At 37.6% G+C, this 25,531-nt stretch overlaps 1 protein-coding gene across 8 annotated transcripts in view; it reads right to left on the bottom strand.

The window, feature by feature from the left end:
* The window catches only part of HIPK1 (homeodomain interacting protein kinase 1), a 51,728-nt gene that overhangs the window by 21,242 nt on the left and 4,955 nt on the right, over positions 1-25,531 (bottom strand). For all 8 annotated transcript variants that reach the window (XR_008295148.1, XR_008295147.1, XR_003419902.2 and 5 more), the window contains exons 2-5: positions 19,093-20,170; positions 10,499-10,622; positions 1,036-1,155; positions 140-226 (exon numbers count right to left, since the gene is read on the bottom strand). Coding sequence is in view for 4 of the 8 variants with exons in the window: in XM_027058297.2 (XP_026914098.1) it covers positions 140-226; positions 1,036-1,155; positions 10,499-10,622; positions 19,093-20,168 (1,407 nt within the window). In the remaining 4 variants the exon portion in view is untranslated. The remainder of the gene's footprint in view (positions 1-139; positions 227-1,035; positions 1,156-10,498; positions 10,623-19,092; positions 20,171-25,531) is intronic.

Here is a 25,531-nt window from a genome sequence, read left to right as displayed (position 1 = left end):
GAACTTTTTTCTCTAAAAAATGAAAACATACTAGAAGATAACAGATTGAATCTATCTTTAATATAATTAATCAACAGAAGTGTGTCTCTGATTAAAGAGATACATAAATGTCTGGCTTCCTGAAATTTTCTATACTCACCTGAGCCATGTCATCTAAACAATTAAAAATGTACTTTCGAGCTTCTTTTGATTTGATTCCAGTCTCCAATTCATGTTCTTCCGGTGTCTATAAAATAAATTTTTTTTAATTCCATCCATATACTACTCTAACATTTTGTTCTAAATTAAAACCAGAATACAAAGAGACAAGTATCTATCGTCACCCTGCCAACCAGAGATGGCAAACATGGAAGTAATTTACAACCAGAAAATCTTCTTGTGGACAGATGGCACCTGGATACCTGACTACCCCTTCAACAGTGCTAAATTAAATGTGGAAACAATGACGTAGCACCGCTCCTGAGGGGTGTCATAGAAGAAGCCACATTATCATTTTTCCCTTAAAGCTACATTCAAATGAAATTATTTCAAATGCTAACTATTTAACAGACTCAGAGGGAGACTCACAGGGTTACACAAATTACTCAAGAGATCTCTCAAGTTAAAGGAATAGGGTCAGAAGTAAAAAACAGGTATTTGGATCAAGAAAATATGTAAGGCCTTAATGTGGGGAGTTAAAAAATTATGTTTTCTCACATCCATTGAGAATTCTCTAAAAAACAGTCATTGCTAGGTTACTCTAGTTCTTCCTGTGACTCAATAGGAAGCACTATTCTCTATACTCCCTTCTCAGCTGCTGGTTCACATTTGCAAAATAACCTTAGACAAGTGAACAGGCGTTCAGTTTATTTTTTAACTAAGGATCGGATCAAATGTGTACAGTGAAATAATTTTTTCCAAGTACTTCCTCCTGTAAACATACATTCCCATCACGACCACCACCACCCCATTTCCCTCCTCCACCTCAAGAATTTAATAACTAAAAAGTTGGGAGTAAGGAGTACAGGAATGAGTAGTATAGTAGAGGAGACAGACCTTCAGCCTCCACAGCGGATACCCCAAATTTGGATCTCTGTTGAAAAACCTGGTTGTTTTTGTCCCAGCACTGAGAAGATACTCAGCGGGCAGGCCTTGTGTTTGTGAAATGTAACGAATCTGAAACATCAAAATCATTAAAACGTTGATTTAGAGTGGAAAGAGGAAATATTAAAAACTTTTACACAAAGACATTACTGCTCTAGCCAAGTCAATACAAATGAAATTCATCTGTAAATACATAAATATGCTAACCCACTCACAGGTTAATTCCCAAATATTTATTCAGTTATTGCCACGTTACTATATGTCACTTACCAGGAAAATTCCATTTTGAAAATTTTGTTTGTAACCATTTTTGCTTTTTTTTTTTTAAGTTTACTTATTTATTTTGAGAGAGACAGCACGAGTGGGGGAGGGGCAGAGAGAGAGTGAGGGAGAGAGAATCCCAAGCAGGCTCTGTGCTGCCAGCGCAGAGCCCGACGCGGGGCTCGAACCCACAAAACTGTGAGATCATGACCTGAGCCAAAACCAAGAGTCAGATGCTTAACTGAGCCACCCAGGTGCCCCACCATTTTTGCTTTCTTGTTGACTTCTGATACAAAGTTCAGAAAACATCAGGAGATTTCTAGGACAGAAGAGAATAATTTTCAACAAACTATTCAATGGATCACCCACTGGGAGTTTTTTTTGTTTTCTTTGTTGATACATTATCAAATTTAAAAGATTTGGAAAACATTTTTATAAATGTCTTTCTGGGCTACTCTAGCTCCTGTCAATTGTCCCTATTCTAAACTGCCATAGAACTTCTCTCTCACACCATAAACTTAGATACTTCATTTAGCTTCTCTATCCCTACATCACTAGAGGGCAGGCACTGTGGTCACTCAATCAACATTTACTGAACACCTACTATGAACAAGGCTGGCAGTTCTCAAAGTCTTGTCTGGAGACCCCTGAGGGTCCCTAAGATCCTTTCAGGGAGTCCATGAAGCAAAAACTATTTTTAAAATAATACTAAGAAGTTATCTGCCTTTCATTCCCTTCTTACGGGTATAGAGATTTCTAGAAGGATGTGTCATTGCTCCAATGGTTAATGAAACGTGCTTGTATATACTTATGTTTTTAAAATTTCCCAGTTTTATTGTTCATATTTGTTTGCTTGCACAATTGTCATGACTCAAGAAAGCAATAGAAGAGATGATTTGCTTTTCTCTTCACTACTGAGAGTGTTACAACAGGCAATTTTTTTTTTTACCACCTCTTCCATATTTGAATGGCTATACTTAAGATGAAATTAGAAACGTGTAAGCAAGGAAATAAATCTTACTTCCCACCACTCCTTCTAAAAATCTTCAGTTTTAATTTCTACTGTACTATATACTAGTAGATATAAACTACACAGAGCTCTTGGAGATCCTCGCCAATTTTTTAACAGTGTAAAGCACAGGTCAGCAAACTATGGCCTATCTGCCAAATCTGGCCTACCTACCAGAAAACAGCAGGATACTACTCTTAAATCTGTGGGAACTATGTAATGGGAAGCTAATACAGCATTAGCAAAACAGGAAAAAAAAACTTTTTAATGTAGATAAGAACATTTAAAAAAATTTTTTAATGTTTATTTCTTTTTTTTTTTAATTTTTTTTTAACGTTTTTATTTATTTTTGAGACAGAGAGAGACAGAGAGAGACAGAGCATGAAGGGGGGAGGGGCAGAGAGAGAAGGAGACACAGAATCAGAAGCAGGCTCCAGGCCCCGAGCCATCAGCCCAGAGCCCGACGCGGGGCTCGAACTCACGGACCGTGAGATCGTGACCTGAGCTGAAGTCGGGACGCTCAACCGACTGTGCCACCCAGGCGCCCCTAATGTTTGTTTATTCTTGAGAGACAGAGTGCGAGCAGGGGAGGGGCAAAGAGAGACGGAGACACAGAATCTGAAGCAGGCTCCAGGCTCTGAGCCATCAGCACAGAGCCTGACACTGGGCTTGAACTCATGGACCATGAGATCATGACCTGAGCTGAAGTCAGACGCTTAACTGACTGAGCCACTCAGGTGCCCCAAAGACATTTTAAATGTGAACTTCTTTTGCATACAAAAAGGATGAAAATTTTTTTTAAATCCAGGATAAAATCTATGCAATAAAATACTACACAGACATTTAAAACGAACAAAGAAGTATAGTTATTGACCTATAAAGATATTTCACAATGTAAGTAGAAAAAGCAGATTACAAATGAAATAATCTCACTTTTTAAAAAAATTATTACATTTCACTGATTCTAAGAGGCATATTTTTTTACACTAACATCTCTGAAATCAAGATATATCTTACAACTGATAATTATCATGGTTTAATTGGCAGCATTCTTTCTTAGAGGTACAGAAAAATGTGTATATTTCAATCAACAGTGTCTTAGATATGACCAAATAGATATGTTCCTCTATATCCATAAGTTTATTATGTAGAATAGAATTATATATAGCACATATATTCATTCATTCTTTTAGTAAGTACTTATTGAGCGAGGCATTGGTGATTTTAAAAACAGACACGGTTCCTGCTCTCATAGACCTTGCAGTCAAGTGAGGGAGACAGACACCGGATATTCAAACTTCCAGTTTGAATTGGCATTCTGAAAAAAAGAAATAGACTTCTATAAAAATACATCACAAAGGAACCTGAGTTAGATGGAGGACTGGTGAGGAAAAGCTCCTTGAGAAAGTAACACTTGAGCTAATAAATGAGTAGACACTGACTAGATGAAATGAATGGGTGGCACAGAAATTCCAGACTATGAGAACAGTATGTACATGGGCCTGTGCTAGAAAAAAGCATATTCTTAACCAGTACTGAAATGGTGCCGCTGGTGCTAGAGCACGAAAAGCAAGGAGAAATGGTGTAAGATCAATCTAGAGAAGGAGAGAGAAAGGGGAAAGACAACCCATGTAGGGGTTCAGAGGCCATATGAAGGATTCAGCCCTTTATTCTAAAAGTATAAAAACCCACTGAAGAGCAGGGAGGTAGCATGATCAAATGTGTTTTGTAAAAATCACTTTGTAAAAAAACTGGAGAGAGGTCAGAATAAAGGGAGATTGTCTAGTAACCCAGGCAAGTTAACAAGACAGCCTAGAGTAGGGTAGTAGCAATGGGAGGAGGGATCTCAATCATATTATACAATTATATATTTATATATTATGCATTTATGTATTTATTATATATATAAAATCATTAAAAATATTTTTAATGTTTATTTACTTTTGAGAGAGAGAGAGACAGAGCATGAGAGAGTAAGGGGCAGAGAGAGGCACACACAGAATCCGAAGCAGGCCCCAGGCTCTGAGCTGTTAGCAGAGCCCAACGCTGGCCTCGAACTCATGGATTGCAAGATCATGACCTGAACCAAAGTTGGACGCTTAACTGACTGAGTCACCCAGGTGCCCCTAAAAGTATTATATAATTGTTTACTTAATATCTCTCATCATCAAATTATAGCTTCCATGAGGACAAGGACAATGTTTTATGCAGCACTGTATCCCCAGTGTCCAAAGTAGGTAATCCATAAATACATGATGAAAATCAACAAATTATACATTTAAACACAAAATATGCCAAATCCTAATAGTGTTACCTCTGAAGGGTGGAACTACTAGAGATTGAAAGTTTTATCTCCTGGCCTACCGCATCTTTTCTATTTTTTCTATAGTAATGCACTTAAACACTAAAAATATTTTAAAATATTAATATTACAGGGGAGGCTGGGTGGCTCAGTCGGTTAAGCATCTGACCTTGGCTCAGGTCATAATCTCATGGTCTGTGGGTTCGAGCCTGGCATCAGGCTTTGTGCTGACAGCTCAGAACCTGAGGCCTGTTTTGGATTCTGTGTCTCCCTCTCTCTCTGCCCCTCCCCTGCTCACACTCTGTCTCTCTCTCTCTCTCTCAAAAATAAATAAACATTAAAAAAAATTTTTTTAATGTTAGTATTACAGAATTAAATTAAGCGAAAGTAGAATGGGAAGCTATCATCCAGATATTACTTTTCATATAGCTTATAATACAGCAAAAACAAGTCTTACATTTATACAAACAAAAAGTATTACTGTCATTTGTTATTTTATTTTATTTTTATTTATTTATTTTTAATTTTATTTTTTTTTAAATTTACATCCAAATTAGTTAGCACATAGTGCAACAATGATTTCAGGAGTAGATTCCTTAGTGCCCCTTACCCATTTAGCCCATCCCCCCTCCCACACCCCCTCCAGTAACCCTCAGTTTGTTCTCCATATTTATGAGTCTCTTATGCTTTGTCCCCCTCCCTGTTTTTATATTATTTTTGTTTCCCTTCCCTTATGTTCATCTGTTTTGTCTCTTAAAGTCCTCACATGAGTGAAGTCATGATTTGTGTCTCTCTCTGACTGGCTAATTTCACTTAGCACAATACCCTCCAGTTCCATCCACATAGTTGCAAATGGCAAGATTTCATTCTTTTTGATTGCCAAGTAATACTCCATTGTGTGTGTGTGTGTGTGTGTGTGTGTGTGTGTGTGTGTATACACCACATCTTCTTTATCCATCGATGGACATTTGGGCTCTTTTCATACTTTGGCTATTGTCAATAGTGCTGCTATAAACAATGGGGTGCATATGTCCCTTCAAAACAGCACACCTGTATCCCTTGGACAAATACCCATTAGTGCAATTGCTGGGTTGTAGGGTAGTTCTATTTTTAGTTTTTTGAGGAACCTCCATACTAGAGTGGCTGCACCAGCTTGCATTCCCATGTCATTTGTTATCTTAAACAATTAAAATGTTTCCAACAAATTTGAAGCTATTAACTAATTAATATTTAAAGACTCACGAACATTTGCTATATAATCTCAGCTCTAGTATTTATGAAAAATCCACAGTGGATATCATACTTATAGTGAAAGACTACTTTCCCCCTAAAACTTAGAACAAGGCAAGGATGTCAGCTCTTACACTTCTATTCAACACTGTATTAGTGGTTCATTGCAAAGGAATTAGGCAAGAAAAGAAAAAAGGAATCCAGATTGGAAAGGAAGATGTAAAACTACTTTTATTTGTAGTTGGCATGATCTATAGTTAGAAAATTGTAAGGAATCCATCAAAACTATTAGAACTAGAGTTCTATCAGAAAACTACTAGAGGAGTGCCTGGCTGACTCAGTCAGTAGAGCATACAGTTCTTGATCTTGGGGTCGTGAGTTCAAGCCACATGTTGGGTATAGAGATTACTTAATAAAAATAATAATAAATAACCTTTAAAAAGAAAAAAAAAGAAAGAAAATTACTAGTAATAGAGTTCAACAAGGTTGCAGAATACAAGATCAATTACAAAACTCACTGTATTTCTATACGTTAGAAACAATCTGAAAACAAAATTAAGAAAATAATTCCATTCACCACAGCCAACAAAACAACAACAAAAAACCCCAGAATACTTAGAAATAAAAGAAATGTAGGGGTGCCTGGGTGGCTTAGCTGGTTAAGTGTCCAACTCTTGATTTTGGCTCAGGAAATGATCTCACAGTTTGTGGGATCAAGCCCCGAGTCAGGCTCTGTGTGCTGACAACAAAGAGCCTGCCTGGGATTCTCTCTCTCCCTCTCTCTTTCTCTGTCCCTCCCCTGCTCACCCAGATGTGTGCGCACTTTCTCTCTCTCAAAATAAATCAACATAAAAAAAAAGAAATGTAAAACCTATATTCTGAAAATTACAAAAAGGTGCCAAAGAAAACCTAAAAAAAATCTGGTCACATTTATGGATCAGAAGACAGTATTGTTAAGATGCTGATACTTTCCAGAAATTCAATGCACTCACTACTAAAACAAAAACAAAAAAACAAGAAAAAACAAAAAACAAGAAAAAACCCAATGACTTTTTTTGCAGGAAAAAAAATTCTAAAATTCATATGGAATCACGAGGGACCCCAAATAGCCAAAACAATCTTAAAAAAGAACAAAGTTAGAGGCTTCACACTCCCTGGTTTCAAAACCGACTACAAAGCTATAGTAACCAAAACAACGTGGTACCAGAATAAAGACAGATATAAGATACAGATCAATGGAACAGAATTGACAGTCCAGAAATAAATCATTGTATTTATGGTCAACTGAGTTTTGATAAGGATGCTAAGACCTAGCTAAGATCTTAGTTTTCTCTGCTAAGATCTAGCAGAGAAAGAAGTCTTGTAGCAAATGGTGCTGGAAAAACTGAATATCCACATGCAAAATACTGAAAGTGAACCCTTGCTTTATTCTATGTTGAAAAATCAACTTAAAATGGCTCAAACATCTAAATGCAAGAGACAAAACTATACCTCTCAGAAGAAAACACAGGAGAAATCTTCATGACTTCGAATTTAGTAATAATTTCTTGGATATGATACCACAAGTACAAGTAACAAAAGGAAAAACAAACTGGTCTTCATCAAAATTAAAAACTTTTGTGCAAACAATGCTATCAACTTAGTGAAAAGGCAACTCCAAGGAATGAGAGAAAAGTTTTGCAAATTATATATCTAATCAGGGATCAATACCCAGAATATGTAAAAACTCCTACAATTCAACAACAATAAATAGCCCAATTCAAAAATGGGCAATGGACTTAAGTAAACTTCTCTAGAGGAGATAAACCAGGTATCCCCTGGGGTGCACTTGAGTGAGGGAAGGGCAAAGAGAGAAGAGAATCAATCCCCAGTGGGCTCTGTGCGGTCACTTCACATCCATAAGGATGGCTGCTATCTTTAAAAAAAAAAAAGAAAAGAAAAGAAAAGAAAAAAGTAAAATAACCAGTGTTGGCAAGGATGTAGAGAAATTGAAACCCCTGTGTATTGCTGGTAGGAATGCAAAATGATATGACTGCTGTGGAAAACAGTTTGTTTAATCATAACATTTCCAGATAACCCAGTAATTCACTTCTCGCTATATACCCCCCAAAAACTGAAAATAGGAACTTAAACATCTGTATGCCAGTGTTCATAGCACCATTATTCACAATAGCCAAAAGATGATAACTCAATATCCATCAAAACATAAATGGATAAACAAAATGTGATGAACATATATACAACGGAACATTATTCAGCCATAAAAAGTAAAGGCATTCTGGGGCGCCTGGGTGGCGCAGTAGGTTAAGCGTCCGACCAGCCAGGTCACGATCTCATGGTCTGTGAGTTCGAGCCCCGCGTCGGGCTCTGGGCTGATGGCTCAGAGCCTGGAGCCTGTTTCCGATTCTGTGTCTCCCTCTCTCTCTGCCCCTCCCCGTTCATGCTCTGTCTCTCTCTGTCCCAAAAATAAATAAAACGTTGAAAAAAAAAAAAAAAAGTAACGGCATTCTGATACACACTACAGCACGGATGAAAACATGTTAATAAAGAAGCCCATCACAAAAAAACTACACATTGTGTGTAATAAATATGATAAATTACAATAGGCAAGTCTATAGAGACAGAAAGTAAATTAGTGGTGGCCAGGGGCAGGAGAGGGTACAGGTTAAGGGAGAATGGGCTTTGACTGCTAATTAGGTGCAGGGTTTCATTACAGAGGGATGAAAATGTTCTAAAACTGGTTATGGGGATGGTTCACAACCCTGTGAACATACTAAAAATCACTGAGTTGTACACTTTAAATGACTGACTTATATGGTATACAAAGTATATCTCAATAAAGTTGTTTTAAAGAAACTTGGCTGGAAAAACAGAGACCCTGCCACAGAAATCTTTTTGTATAACCAGAGATGCATCAGGATAACCTATCCTCAATCCTGCTCTAAAACAGCAGTATCCCATTTATTCAACATGGGAAAAATGACTTCCTCCTACCACCCACAGTTTCACATCTATGCACACTGGGCAAAAATCCTCAAAACTACCAGTTCATCTCTTTATTTTAAAAAGCCTCAGGCGTACCGTAGCTTTTAAATCTAATTTTAGTTGGTTCTACTTCCTAGGAAAATTTACAGTACCAATCTGTTTACTAAAGTTGAAGGCTGGCCTAGGGATGGCACTTTCATGACTGTGACTGCTCAGAGTAAGGTTTCTTAACTAGGGATCCATGAATCTCCTAAATTTGTACTCAAAATACCATATGCAAATTTTTCTGAGAAGACTCACATCCGTAACTTCATCGGATTCTCAAAAAGGAGAATCAATAGTTTAGTTCAACCAACTGTGTTTTTGCCTCACTTAATCTCCTTCACACTTTTTTATTGTAAAATAAGAAAGCTGGCTTCTTTCTCACAAGGTACAAGAGAGATTAAATTTCAAAGTTCAATATAACTAGTTACATATCACATGAGTAATTCATTTTTTATATTTCAATCAAAGACGTGCCCAAAGAGTCAAATTTTTGGAAGGTGAATCTAAAATGGATCAAGGAATCAAAATTCTAGGTTGAATAGGGAAAAACACTGTTTTGTTCTTTTTGCCTTTTAATAATTCCAGATAAACATTTATTTCTTTAAAAACAATAAACAAGGGCGCCTGGATGGCTCAGTCAGTTAAGCACCAGACTTCGGCTCAGGTCGTGATCTCACGGTTCATGGGTTCAGGCCCTGCGTCAGGCTCTGTGCTGACAGCTCAGAGCCCGGAGCCTGCTTCAGATTCTGTGTCTCCCTCTGTCTCTGCCCCTCCCCTGCTCGCACTCGGTTTCTCTCTCCTTTTCTCAAAAATAAATAAACATTAAAAAAAATTTTTAAAACAAAAAATTAAAAAGCCTCATGTACTTACTATGTGCCAGACACAGACCAGAAGCTGAAGATATACTAGTGGGATGAAACAGTCTATGCCCTCAAAGAGCTTACAGCATAGTGGTTAGAACCATTTTTATTAAAAGAACAAGAAATAAGAATTTACAATTTATTTCCCTTCATTTCCCCTTAGGACCAGCTCCTTGGGAAATTGCAGCATATTTTCTAAAGCTCCTTTGTTTTGAGATATAGACCATTTATTCCAATACTTTTCAACTCCTATGATTTCCCTCCTAAATCGTATTTTACAGAGACCCAGTATATATCACAGCTTCCAGGGCCCAATGTGTTTCAATTTGTAGAGAGTACTTCAGCATATGGCATGTATAAAAGGAAGTAACAGCTCTGAGTGAGCCAAAGGTCACTCTTAAAATTCCTATTCCTCATCCTTCTTTACTTTCATATCTTAAAAACTCACAAGACACATTTATTAACCAAAGTCAGTCTCTCTAATAAATCATCACAGATCTGGAAAGGTACCAAAGTAATATGAAATAAGAACCTTTCTTAACTGTTGAATTGCGAATGTAACATCAGACTAAAAAGCAGGTAGAGAAAATTGTATCCTTAAAAAATCCTTTCTAATTAGACTATTCTTTCCATATCTAAAAACTTCACTAGTAAGTACTTCTCTTCCTCTAAAATCTATTTCATTAGTAAATACTTGCTTTCTATTCAAGTATACACTCTTACCTGATCATATTCTGAAGCACCAGGATAAAGAGGCCATCCCAGGAACAGCTCAGCTATCACACAGCCCAATGACCACATATCAATAGCTTCACAAAACGGTAATCCAAGAATAATTTCAGGGGCTCTAGCAAAAACAAAAATAGCAAATTAAAAAATAAACATTATCTGGGGAAATTATGTTGACTAAGTCCCGTTTTAGTATCAGCTAAAGGTACACTGATTTAAAGAAACTGAAAACTATCTTTGATATAAAATCCATCATTTGAAACCTCTGGGGCCAGCTGTGTTTTGGAATTCACTTTTTTTTTTTTTTTAAATTTCAGAAAGGTACTATCATGCATAAACTACATATTGCATAATAATCCCAATGGAGTTTAGGGAAGCACCCTCAAATCAAACACATTAATACTTCTGTACCGAAGTCAATGAATAGTCATACCATGTTGGTGAATAAAGACCTTAAGCAGCCTTATGTGGTTTCTTTTTTTTTTTAATTTTTTTTAATGTTTTATTTATTTTTGAGAGAGAGAGAGACAGAGCATGAGCAGGGGAGGGGCAGAGAGAGCAAGACACAGAATCGGAAGCAGGGTCCAGGCTCTGAGCTGTCAGCACAGAGTCCGACACGGGACTCGAACTCACAAACCGCGAGGATCATGACCCGAGCCAAAGTCGGATGCTTAACCGACTGAGCCACCCAGGCGCCCCGGCCTTACATTGTTTCAAGTCAGATTTTGCCAATACACCAAACTTAGAAAAAGTTTTTTAATTTTGAGAGCTTTCTGAATTTTGAAATCACAGATTTCAGATAAGGGATCCCAGATTTATTCTTTTTACTCTTAGCACCTTTTTAATTACGGAAAAATCAATTAAATGACCTGATCAATAAATACCCCTTGGTAACAGAAATGCCTTTACAGAAATATAGTGGTTGGCAGCACTATAGAATATTCATTTCCATTAATGCTCCAAGTGAAAAACCTAACGCTAGGGAACCTTAAAGAGAAAACGAAGATAATACCATAAGCCTAGAGCTTTATATGTATGAATACATTCAAGGTAAAATTATTATCCCCATTTATAGAGGAAACTGAGGCAAAAAAAAATTTGCCCAAAATCACAGTTAATAAGTGGCAGAGCTAGAATCTGTATGGTGGCTATCTGGCCCCAGAACTGAGTATATTGTACTGTCTCTAAATAAGTAAGAGTTAAGCACATACCCACCTATATAACTCAATTTGGCTTGATGGTATACATGGCATTTTCCAACCACGACTAAAATTATGAGATAAATGGGTTTTTAAGGGGAGGGTGATGATAATATGTATCACTAATATCAATAATAATTATAGATGACACTTATATAGTGCTTACTCTGTGCCATTAAATGTTCTAACAAGCCCTTCATAAATGTGGTCACTTATTCCTTTACAAAAATCCTATGGAAGTAGGTATTACTAATGTTAAGTCATCAATTCTAAGATGAATGCTTGTTTCACTTTTTTTTTAAATTTATTTGAGAGAGAGACAATGAGCACACAAGCAACCATGAGTGGGGGAGGGGCAGAAAGAGAAGAGAGAGAGAATCCCAAGCAGCATCCGCATTGTCCGCGTGGAGCACGGGAGCCCGATGCAGGGCTTGAACTCACAAACCATAAGATCATTATGACCTGAGCCGAAATCAAGAGTTGGACGCTTCACCAACTGAGCCACCCAGGCATCCCTGTTTTTTTTCATATTTTAACATCCCTGAAATCAAGAAGATTCTTGCAAATGATGATGTATTTTAGTTCACTGGCAGTGCTTTTACTTTCTTATTGGGACCTAAATAATGTTTCTTTTTCTAATCAATGGTGTATCAGATTCTATGTAATAAAGTATCATTTCCATTTTACAGATGAAGAAACTAGGCATTGAGAAGATAAGTAACTCACCGAAGGCCACATAATTACAAAATGATGGAGGCCAGGCAGTGTGGATGTAAGGTTTGAGCTCTTAAACATTTTATCATCATCTCCAAATAATTTCCTTTCCTTCTTACAAGTCACAGAATTGGAATGTGTAAGGGAATACCAGCTCCAGACCCCTCAGCAGATCTCTCCATCTAACAGGCTATGAACCCTCATGGGATGTATAGGTTTCCCCAACTTCACTTTTAAGTAATATGTGCTTATTGTTGCTCTGGAGCAGGGAGGATTGAGCAGGCAGAGTATAAAGATATTTCCTAAAATAAGAATATCCTCCCCAAGTACTTTTCTAAGTAAGTAGCCCTTAGAAAATAAGGTAAAGTAGAGGACTCCATAGGGTCTAGAGGCTTTCCTGACCCTTGTACAGAAACAGCAGAAGGATGATCCGAGCCTGCTGAGACTTCCACTATTTGACAGCTATGGATAGAACGACTACTATCACCTGTTTTTATGCTATTTGAGGTGAACTGTGGTTCTGCGAACCAAAGAAACAACCTTCAAAGGGGATACTCTTTGCAGGTGGCTAGAGCCACATATTACTGACAGAGTTTCAGAGTTTAATTAAACCCCAACCAGTATAGCATGTTTTTAAGATGGCACACATTTAACAGCATTAATAAACTAGAGAGTAAGACTATCCAGAAACATAAAAGCTTTTCTAAAATTGAAAAGGGACAAAATTTTTACTTTCAGTGAGCAGAATCGTTAATTTCCAAGTTCATGACAGTGCCAAAAATAGCTGGCAGGGAAAGTGCAAATGGCTTTGTGCCAAAATAAAAACTGGGCTTAGAACATTCCTAAGCATCAACTGAAGAGCAGCAGATTGATTCTGCCATTCTCACTATACCAGGAAGACATTTTAAAATCCAAAGGTAGGTCACAGGGAGGGGCAGGCTACCCAACAACTTACTTCATTAAAAAAGTAGCAATAATACGTGGTAATTGTTAGGCTTCCAAAGCTTAAAGTTTCAGAGAAATTAAGAAAAATACTAATTCCAGACCCCAAGCTCCATTAGACCAAAAAAAAAAAAAAAAAAAAAAAAAGAAAAGAAAAGAAAAGAAAAAAGAAAAAAAAACCCTAAAGACTGGCTGGAATCAGTTTTTCCATTTAGTCTCACTCTGCTTCTGGAGTAACAAAAGCAGCTAAGGATTTTTACCAAAAACTCACTAAAAGAGTAATTCTACCCCATCTACCATACAAAAAGATGAGTACCAAAAGAAAAAAAAAGCAAAAAAATAAAATAAGGCTGCTCAGTCTACTGAGAGCTTTTCACTACCATTAGAAACTAGAAATGCTGGCTGACCTAAACTCTAAGAAGCAAAAAGATTGAAATTATTTTCTTTTACTGAACAGAACAGCATCATTTAAAGCAGGTACTTCTCTAAAGACTGAATGTTTTAAATTCTGAATTCAGATTATAATTCTTGGTGCTATCTTCATTACTGTATCATCTTTCCCCTTGGCCTCCATTATTTTTCAATCCCTCAGTAAGAACTCTAGACAGTAAAATTCTGGTTCTACTTTACCTGTATAATGATACTGAGATAATTACTTCTCTAGGTCCCTTTCTAGCTCTGACATTCTAACAACTGATCAGTAAAAAACATTACCTATAGAGGGGCGCCCGGGTGGCTCAGTCGGTTAAGCGTCCAACTCTTGGTTTCATCTCAGGTCATGATCTCACGGTTTCACGAGTTCGAGCCCGAGTCAGGCTCTGCAGTGACAGTGCTGTGAAGCCTGCTTGGGATTCTTTCTCTCTCTCTCTCCCTCTCTCTCTACCCCTCCCCCTTTCACGCTGTCTCTCTCGTTCTCAAATTAAATAAATAAACTTAAAAAAAATTTTTTTAGGGGTGCCTGGCTCAGTCGGTTAAATGTCCGACTTCGGCTCAGGTCATGATCTCTCTGTTCGTGAGTCCAACCCCTGTGTTGGGCTCTATGCTGACAGCTCAGAGCCTGGAGCCTGCTTTGGATTCTGTGTCTCCCTCTCTGTCTTTCCCCCGCTGTACTATCTCTCTCTGTCTCTCAAAATTGAATAAATGTTAAAAAAATTTTTTTTTTAATTTTTAAGATTATCTATAGAAACACAGGGAAGAGAGGGAAAAATCCAAACTGACAATATTCACTTTTGTAGGAAAATGGCATTAATTGTACTTTAGACGTGGTGAGTGTCTTTTCTTTGAAAATACATCCCATCCTTAAAAAACAAATACTAAACAGGCTCTGATTACTGTAACCAAGTTGTAGAAATAGCAATCCCTATCTTTTGATTTCTCAACTTCAAACTTCTTTAAACTAAAAAATTCCTCCAAAGTTATAAAGCGTTAATTTACTAGAACCCAGAGCAAGCTGTGGGTAGGCTCACTTAACAGCAGTAATTATTCTCTGCTCATTTTCATGAACACTCTTTGTTTCTTCCTGCCCATCTCAGAGGCATCAAACTTACTTATCAGATCAGATATGTTACATAAAGTCTTAACTTCCTGAATCTGTGGCTTAGTGAACCTGTAGTATGTTTATTTGTCTAGGATAAACTGAAAATATGCTTTCCTTCTCTAGACTTTGTCCTTCCATATATAACAAATACAGCGATCTCAACTTTCAATAAAGGCCAGTTTTCCATTTTTCAGAATGGAAAAGCACTGAGCTTGTAGGCATGGCAAACCTTTGTGCCTGAAACTCAAGCCCCAAAGACAGCAACTTTTCTTGAAATTAGTCTACATTTACGTTTAAAGTGCCAGGAAATAAAGCATATTATTTCCACTGCCTAAGGCATTTAGCCATGCCCACTGCTAACAGAGACAGGATGGTGGCAAAAGTTTGTCAACTGATAATATTTTGGCATGTTATCAGCAAGATGAAGCAATGTAAACTAAAAAGGAGGGGAAGGGGAAGGCTGGCTTTGGAGCCAGGATGCTTCAATGGCCAAAGGGATTTCACAGAGGTTTTCTGAAAGATAACAGGGTGAGGGCGTAATAGCCTCTAAAAGCAACATGAAGAATACCACTGTGGATAAAATTAATGATAAAGAAGGAATGCCCGAGCTGCTATTCCATTGGCTTTGGGTTCATTATCAAGTATTGCTGCGATAAAACAGAAGAGTCCCACTGCTAAATCCTAAATGCAGTCAAGCCCTGGATATTGGACTTCAGTATGCACACTAATTACTCAGTAATACACAGAAAGAACTCCTGTTTTTAAGGGGTAAACTTCGCTCCATTTAAAATTACTCCTATACTCAGCAATTAAATGCAATGGATTTGCAGGATGATTTGTTGAAGAGTAATCACCAGTGGACTTAAAAATTTGAAAATCCTATTTGTTTCCAAAAACAAAACAACCAAATTACTCAAATCGCAGCTTGAATTTAAAAGGACAGGGAAAGGGGCAAAGACAGCAACCTAACACTGAAAATTATTCAAACGAATTACTTACTGGAGAACGCTAAGCAGCCAGAACTATGTACCCCTCAAATCTTTGCCCCTCAAGAGAAAATGCCATCAAAATTATTTCACAAAATAATTCTTATTTCTATCACTCTTCTTCTATCTTAAAATTGCTTTCGTTACAAGCCAAGGCAAGTAGTTAAAGAACACCTGCAGGCCTGATTAGAGAAGAGATCAAGAAGCAAGAGCCCATCAGCCCCCACCCCACAGCGGTGCCCTCCCTCCTAATTCCCCAAGGCTCCCAACAAGATGCAGAACTGAGCTTGTAAGTGGACCTGTAGAGTGTTTCTGCAAATACACACGAGTGGGTAGTGGTGGGATTACTCAAAGGAGCAAACTAAAAGAAAAAGTAATCAGAACCTAAATCTTCCAAGTAGTGAATCAGTAAATGGAGGAGAGATTCTCAAAATTAGCCCAACTGCCTAGAGCAATATGAAACCAGAAACCAATGCTCTAGGAATTTCTTTACTCCATCTCTCTCAAGTAAGAAATACCATAGTTTTACAAAGTTATAAAAGGAAAAGATAAAAATAGAGAAGAGTGGATTCGAAGATGTAATGTGAAAATGTCATTACTACCCAAAGTGATTTACAGATTCAGTGCAACCCTTCAAAAACCAATGAGGTTTTTTGTAGAAATAGAAAAATTCATCCTAAAATTTATATGGAAATCTCAAGGGACTCCAAATAGCCAAAACAATATTAAAAGAGAATAAAGCTGGAGATCTTACACTCCTGATTTTAAAAGTTACTACAAAGCTACAAGTAATCAAAATGATGTGCTACTGGCATAAAGACAGACATACAGACCAATGGACAAAAGAGCCCAGAAATAAACCCTTGTGTTTGTGGTCAATGAATTTTGACAAGTGTCAAGATCTTTCACTGGAGAAAGAATAGTCTTTTGAGCAAATGGTGCTAGGAAAACTGAATATCCACATGCAAAAGAATGAAACTGGATCCTTACCCTACACCGTATACAAAAATTAACTTAAAATAGATCAAAGAACAAAATACAAGAGCTATCTATGTCTATATTATATTCTTATAAGAGCTAAAAACTATAGAATGCTCAGAAGAAAGCAAAAGGGAAAAAACTTTAGGACACTGGTTTGACAATGATTTCTTAGCTATAATACCAAAAGCATGAGAAACAAAAACAAAAAAAAACCACACAAACTGGACTTCATCAAAGTTTAAAACTTTTGTGCAAACTTCATCAACAAAGTGAAAAGGCAACCCCATGGAATGAGAGAATATATATGCACATCATCTATCTGCAGAGGGATTAATACCCAGAATATATAAAGAACTCTTACAACTCAACAAAAAAACAACCCAATTCAAAAATGGACAAAGGACTTGAACAGACATCTCTCCAGAGAAGATACAAAGATGTCCAATAAGTAAATGAAAAGATGCTCAAGATCACTAATCTTTAGGGAAATGCAAATTAAATACCATTTCACACACATAAGGATGGCTATTATCCCTCCCATCCCCAGAAAACAAAAACAAGTGTTGATGAGGAGGTGGAGAGATTGGAATCCTCATGCATTGCTACTGGGAATGTAAAATAGTGTAGCTGTAGAACAGTTTGGTGATTCCTCAAAAAATTAAACAGAATTATCATATGATCCAGCAGTTCTACTTCTAGCTATATACCCAAAAGAATTGAAGACAGGGTCTTAAACACTTGAGAGCTAATGTTCACTACAGCATTATTCACAATAGCCAAAAATGTGGAAACCCAAGGGAATGGATAAACAAAATGTAGTACATTCATGCACTGGAATATTATTCAGTCATGAAAAGGAATGGAATTCCGATACATGCTACAGTCTGGATTAACTTTGAAAACATTATGCTAAGTGAAATAAGCCAGAAACAAAGGGACAAATATTGCATGATTCCACTTACATGCAGTACCTAGAAGAGGCCAATTCACAGAGACAGAAAGTCAGATAGAGCTTACCAGGGGGAAGGGGGAAGGTGGAGTTATTGCTTAATGGTTACAGAATTTCTGTTTTGGGTGACGAAAAAAATTTAGAAATAGTGGTGATGGTTACACAACATTGTGAATGTACTTAATGACACTGAATGGTACACTTAAAAATGGTTAAAATGGTAGACTTCATGTTAGGCAGATTTTACACCATTAGAAAAAAAAATATGCAGATGGCATATTTTCTGAGCCCCTGTATGGTTAAAACACCCTTCTATTACTTTCATACACAATATAAACTTCTAAGTTCAGACTTTCTATTTACTCAAAATTTCATATAGGCATTTGACATGTTGGACATATCTCCTGATAAACATGTTTTGTGGATTACCTATTTTTTGTTTATTGTTTCACTTCTTGACTGGGTGAGTGGAAAATCTGTATTTAATGAATGATCACTAAAATTATCAGATTACTTAAAATTAATAACTAGTCAAATAAATGATGTACTGAGAAATAAAAGCTCACTTCAAAAGACTTCCCCCTTTCCTTTCAGTAATTCTCCTTGGTTAACAGCACAAACAACATTGTATATACCACCCTTTAAGTACTGTCCCAATAATTACTATATATTAAAAAGGTAGCTTTGTTAGAAGTACCAATCTGGAAATAGAAATCACTGAAGTATAAGGCACTTGGGTCAAGGACATTCTAGGATAACCAAATAAGCTCATAACCAAAAAAGTTCAAACTATTACAAAGAATGTTAAAACAGGAAGAGCCCTTGGTAATCAACAAACTCAATTCTCTAAATTACACAAGACAGGAAATGTATAAGAATGAAAAAACCTGGAATTATTCCCAAGGCATCCTACCTGCCAAGATAGGAATGTGGAAAAAGTAGCAGCATATGCCCAAATTCATTACAAATAAGTGAACATCTTTATATTTTTAAAGACTCTTTAGAATGGGAAAATTGGGTATAATGGCACTTACTAAAAAAGGACCAGATGCTAGTATTCATTCAACTAGAAACAACCTTCAGAATCAAACTGAATTTTTCCAGTGTTAAATAAAATAATGTTACATATAGGAATGCCACACAGGGGTATGAAGTAAAACATAGTATTCTATCTTGGACCCTGTACATAAATTCATTGTTATATGTAGCCCTATGTAACACCTTTAAGTATAAAGACAGATCTCTAGTCTAAGATACGCTTTTTAGCATTTGCCACTTGCCTGTAGTAACGTGACTGTAAGTAGGTTGAGCACACAGCTTTGGAAACGTGACTGGCAGAACCAAAGTCAATGACCTTCACTCGGTAGGGTTGGCGCACTGGATCGACCAGCATTATGTTTTCAGGCTTAAGGTCAGCGTGAATCAGACCAAGGCTCTTGAGCTTCATCAGGGCTGTGGCCACCTGCTGCAAGATTGGTCTGATGTACTTGAGTGGCAGTGGGCTAAACTTGTTCTGCTTTAGAAAATCATACAAGTTCTGCTCCAGCATCTCAAACACAAGGCAGGTGTGATTCTTATGCTGAAAGCACTCGTAAGAACGAACAAAATTATACTCATCGGCATTTTCACTGCTTAGGCGGGAAAGGATGCTCACTTCAATCTGTCCTTGTCTGGCATAGGAGGGGTGGTTCTTCAAGATTTTAATAGCCACAATTTCCTTAGTGCTCCGCTTCCAGCACTTAGCCACCTGTCCAAATGTTCCCCGGCCTAGGAACTCCAACACTTCGTAGCTATTGGTCATAGAGCAAAGGATCTCATGCTGGACCAGCTGGTAATCCCCTTCTCCGCTGGAACTGCTACTCTTTGTGGTCACAGTGGTGGTCGTGGCAGCAGCACCCACCACAGTCCTGTTTTGCAGCATGAGAGGGGGATGTTCTTCTATGATTTGCACGCTACCGTTGCTGTCAACTTCCTCACTTTTTCTTTTCAATCCACATTTTTGATATGGCTCAAGCAAAGAAACGTTGTTTCTGTGAGTCAGGGTCTGGCTGCTTTGGAAGGTTGCCGTAGCAGCACCGGCCGAGCTATCAGCAGCGGTTACAACGATACGCTCCGCTGCAGGAGCCGGGAGGAGAAGGCCCTGGTCGTAAGCAGGGATGCTGAAATTTGCTACCTGGTGAGAGGAGCTGGCTTGCCCTTGTGTGGCTGGGAGGGTTTTGCTGTGGGTATAATATTTGTCGTTGCTGCTCTGTCCAGAAACATCCCAGCCAGAGGGCTCTATTTTCAGTTTCTTCGCACTGCAGAAGGCACTCGACGACACTGATGGGGGGGAAAACACCTGCAGCTGTGATGCCATACCTACATCGAGAGACAGGAAGAATCAGATCCTCAATTTTATACAACTCCTCAATTAATAGATAAGAAAACTTTCAGTTTAGAAAAACCACAAGTAAAATATAACTATCTGGCTAAGACTTCATCTCACACATTTTCTAAAACATGTTTCCTAGCACAGAAAGTTCAACCTTCTGGTCTAAATACACAACCGTAAGCACTCTTTGAGACTCAGCAATAGTAGGTCATATTGTTAAAAGAGCATGAACATCTATGATGGTTTATAAAATAATGAGCATGATAATAATAACAACAGCTTAGATGACTGATCCCTTACTATGTGTCAAGTAGTAGTCTAAACACTTCACATGCATTACTTATTTAATTCTCACCCTATGGAGAATATACTAACATTATTTCCACTTTACAGATGAGGAAACTAAGACACAGAGTGTTTAAAGTAACTTGCCCAAAATAGCACAACCATTAAGTGGCAGCACAGGTATTCAAACCCAGACTCTATGGCCCCAGAGCTCACTCCACAGCTGTCTTCACTCCTGCCCTGATTAGCTTTCTATTTTTTTTTTAATGTTTATTTATTTATTCTTGAGAGAGAGAACGTGCGTGCATAAGCAGGGGAGGGGCAGAGAGAAAGAAGGAGACACAGAATCTGAAGCAGGCTCCAGGCTCCGAGCACTGAGCACAGAGCCCAACACAGGACTCAAACCCACAAACCCATGAGATCATGACCTGAGCTGAAGTCGGACACTTAAACCAACTGAGCCACCCTGGCACCCCCTGATTAGCTTTGTGATCAATTCTTTAAATTTAGACATAGATGGCATGCTTATAAAATTTACAGATGAACCAAATTTGGGCAGGATACTCAATATATTGCTAAGGAACAGGTCCAAAAAGATCACAATAGGGTAGAAACCACAACACAAATCTAGCAGATGTAATTTAATACAAATACAGAATCCTACTTAGGTCCAAAAAATATGACTACCACAAAGCACAAGGATAAGAAATACAAGGCTTAGCGGGAGCATACGTATACGAAAAACACTTTCAGTTGGTAAGAGAAACATTACATGATAATGTTCCCCTCCCCTCAAAAGCTATTTCAATCTTCAGCTACATTCATAGAAATAGTGTCCAGAATGTGCTGGACAAAGTGAATGCTATCTACTCTGCTCAGGTCATACACTATTTTAATAGTGTTTAGCTCTGCCCACTACAATATAAGAGGACCACTGATAAAATGATCAGAAAAAAGTAATCAAATGATGTGAAACCTATAGAGAGGATCTCCTGAAGAACCACAGGAAGTAATTCTCACAAAAAATATGGAGAAAGGGGGTGAGAAAAGCCCAGCTTTTTGTCCCTGAACATCCATAAATATCTCAAGCTCAATAAACCCCAAGACTCCCAAAGCTAAAACTTTTAGAATAAAGTCCAAACCACTGACATAGCATATAAGCCATTTCATATTTATCTTCTCTCTTCTCGACCATGTAACACTCAGATGCCTTCAGGCTCTACATTAGTCCTCCCTCTCTTGTCCACACTTCCCCCGTTTTCAGTAACTACTTCCCAGGGTTAGTCATCTGCAAAAGATTCTCTAATCTTTATTTCTAACTCAGACTTCTCTCTCCTGAACTTCAAATTCTTATTTCCAAATAACAATCCCACACTGCAATTTGGATATCTTGAATATACCTCAAATTTAACATGTACAAAATTAAATTTATGAGCCTCGACCCCACCCCCAGTCTTCTGTCTCAGTTATGAGACACCACCATATATACAACATCTGAAGCCAAAAATCAGAGAGGAAATGAGTCTCAGTTTCCTCATCTGTAAATTGGTGATAGCAATACCTACTTCATGGGGTTACTCTGAGAATTAAATTATTTAATACATATGCAGTTCTTAGTGTCTGGAATTCATTCTTCTCCCTTTATTACTTCATCTTTAATCTATAACCAAACCCTACCGATTCTACCACCTAAGTATATTTCAGATCAGCCATTTTTTTCTACCCCTACTGGGACCTTTCTAGTTCAAACAGCCAGGAGCCTCCAAACTAATCTTGAATGCACTCTGGGTATCTTTGTTTTTAAATTATGCAAATCAGATGACTGCTCTCTCTTTCTTAACCACCTTCCTCCTCCTGCCTCCAAAGTTTTCCATTGCTTTGTGGATAAAATCCAAAATCCTCAATCTGCCTTAACAAGCTCTACAAAAATCTGGTTCCTGTGTTCCAAAATCTCCCATTCCAGCCATGCTGCCCTCCTTCCAGTTCTTGGAAGGCCCTCTGATATGTTGAAGATTTTCTTCTGGGAAAACCATTCATTCTCTCTCACACACACATACACCACCATCCTTCCCACCATGCACACCCATAGCATCCTGCTCCTCCCTTACAACTTGAAATTATTTATTTAATGTTACTTACATTCCCAGCTACAGGACAGTTGCATGATAGGTACCATATCTGTCTTGATGTTTGCTTACATCACCAGAAACTACGAGACTCTGGCAATATACAGACAGGCAGTATTCACTGGATGATTCTGACTCTTACCTACCAACCTCCTATCTACTCCCTACCACTCATTAAACTGCAAGATTTTCAAATGCTTGGTTTTATTTTTCAAATATCCCTCTCTTTTATGTGTGCAGTCTCTGAGATACAGGGGAAGTTTCCACTCCGAAACACATAGCATAATTTTACCAGTCATAAGAGAATAAACACACACAAGAAAGGAAGGAAGCGTGACAAAGGATGTTACAGACATAAAAAAGCAATGTGTACATTTCTTTGTGACTGAATGTAACTAAAAACCATCTGCACTGGACTAGACAGCTGGAATGAAGAACAAATCCTCAGCCTTCAATTTCTAAAATGTGATCTGGATTTACCTTAAACAAGAGTTTCCATAATTTACGTGAACCTTGAAGACAAAAAAGTGTAAATTAAAAGTTAAAGTCAGTGCAATTTAACTCCACAGCTAGGAATTCATAAGTCATCTTGTTCTGCCTATATCACTGACATAATACCAAATTATAATAGAAGAAAAATGTTAAACAAAGTAATACCTTTACAAAATTTACCTATTAAAATTTATGCAAGAATATTTATCATAAAACGAGCCAATTTTTGAACAATGAAAGGAAGCAAATTTTTGAAATTTGTTTTCCACTGTGTATCTGTTGAGCTACTAATTTTAATAATCTATGAAGAAACAGGAGCACAGGAGTGCCGGGGTGGCTCAGTCGGTTAAGCGTCCACCTGCAGCTCAGGTCATGATCTCACAGTTTTTGAGTTCGAGCCCTGTGTCGGGCTCTGTGCTGAGAGCTCAGAGCCTGGAGCCTGCTCAAATTCTGGGTCTCCCTCTCTCTCTGCCGCTCCCCCACTCATGCTGTCTCTGTCTCTCAAAAATAAATGTTAAAAAAATTAAAAAATAAAAAAACAGGAGCACAAAGTTTATATACCTAAAAATATTTAATGAAAGAATCTGAATACAAAATTTGTAGTTTGTAGCTATGTCTAAGAATATGGAAGCCTAAAGTAATAATACTGAATAGAATTCATGAAGTTTAATTGCCAAATTTTTGAAAGTACATTAATAACGAAATATTTTTTAAAATATTACATTTACCAGAGTAATGTTATGGACAACTTTCACTCAATACACAAAATAATAGATACTGGTGGTTTCAAATCTTCACATTGAGCACTGCAAAAAGCACAAGCTCTAGGAAATTTTTCTGAAAGTTTAAGTATATAAATAAATGAATATAAGTCTTATTCAGTAAGACAAATTTCTATGTCTACCCACAGGGAAAGAACAATCCAGAAATTCACTGGCCTTCCTCACAGCATGTGTGTATGGTAATCAATATCATGCCAGTGTGGCTGAGACTCATCCTGACCTCAACAAGCACTAGGTGAGGAGAAGATACAAAATCAAAATTGCCTAGAAAAATCAACACTCTTATTTATATAATTCAGCTACAAGCAGCCATTTTTAGACATAAGATAAAGATACTATGTTCCATAAAATTTGCCTTTGCAAAGTGGGGAAGCAACCTAGGGTGAGACCTCCCAAAGGAAGATATGGAACAGGATTAACATCCGTGGAAAACTTACTATGTATCAGACTCTGCTAAGTTACAAATATTCTCAATTCACATGAGAACAGCTGCCAATAGAAGTTACTTCTAACTTCTTGAAAATGTCCTACCTCTTGACTCTAATACTAGTCTTTTCATTTCATACCTGACTTTTCAAGTATTTAACCATCTGAATATAATGACAAATTAGGCCACTGCATTAATCTGGGAACTAGAACTAATAAGCAAAAAGCTATTGATGCTTGTATTAATTGCTAAACAGAATTGAGTCTTGCTAGAACCCAAGGCTTTCAAAAGCAGTAAAATTAACAGCCTCCCCATTCACTCCCTGACATGGTCCCATCTATTTAGCAACATTTATTATGGGCAGCACAGGTAGGTACCCTTACTGTAAAGAATTCAAATATTATAACTATGAATGAAACAGTTGGTTATGGCAACCAAGATAATCATTTGTCAGAGTTCTGTCTTTACCCTTCAGGTAACTTCCATCTTCCACACCAATAATAAATTCCTACTGCTTTCACTTAGTATCATCTTTGCCTCTTTGATACAATTTAACAATTGGTGACCTAAAATAACCTAAAATCAATACTGTATGTTGACTGCCTGCCTCTGAGGCACTTGTCCTCGGCTGACATGTACACAGATGTACATATTCTCGAGCACGCTGATATGTAAAGAATATTCATATCATTCAAGTAGGTAAGTGAGAAAACACAAGCTGTGAAAGTAAAGCAAGCAGGTTTGGGAAGAAAACTCCTTCACTGCAATATCATCTCTCTCTCTCCACTCTACCCATTTCTCTCCACCCCTGCTGACAATCCTGGACTAAGCCTAACTTGCCTCCTCCAAATGGTACTCTCAAGCCTCCTTTTTAAGCTCCTTTCCCCCAATTCATTCTTTACAACTGAAGTTTTAAAAAGCGCCAATCCGTCCCCTGCTTAAAACCTTACGATAAAGTCCAAAATCTCTAAATTTCCAGCAGTGCTAAATTTCCCCTATCCTAGTTCCTTCACACGTAACGTTCCCTCTCTGAACTTTGTTTTTGCCTGTTAGCCTTCTCTTTTTCTAACTTCTGCTTATCCTTTTAGTCTCTCTGCTTAAGCCTCACTTCTTTCAGTGTGGTACAGAATGTTGGTTTGGATCAAAATCTACTCTCTCATTCACCCCAGGCACATGGCTGTGTTTACCAGTCCCTCTCACCAACAGAAAGTGATGTGTGGGTGAGCTCTTGGTGTT

The sequence above is a fragment of the Acinonyx jubatus genome, chromosome C1 (genome assembly GCF_027475565.1).
Source record: "Acinonyx jubatus isolate Ajub_Pintada_27869175 chromosome C1, VMU_Ajub_asm_v1.0, whole genome shotgun sequence".
Classification (NCBI taxonomy): Eukaryota; Metazoa; Chordata; class Mammalia; order Carnivora; family Felidae; genus Acinonyx; species Acinonyx jubatus.
Note: the sequence above shows the minus strand (reverse complement) of the source record. Positions and strands in the feature narration are given on the sequence as shown.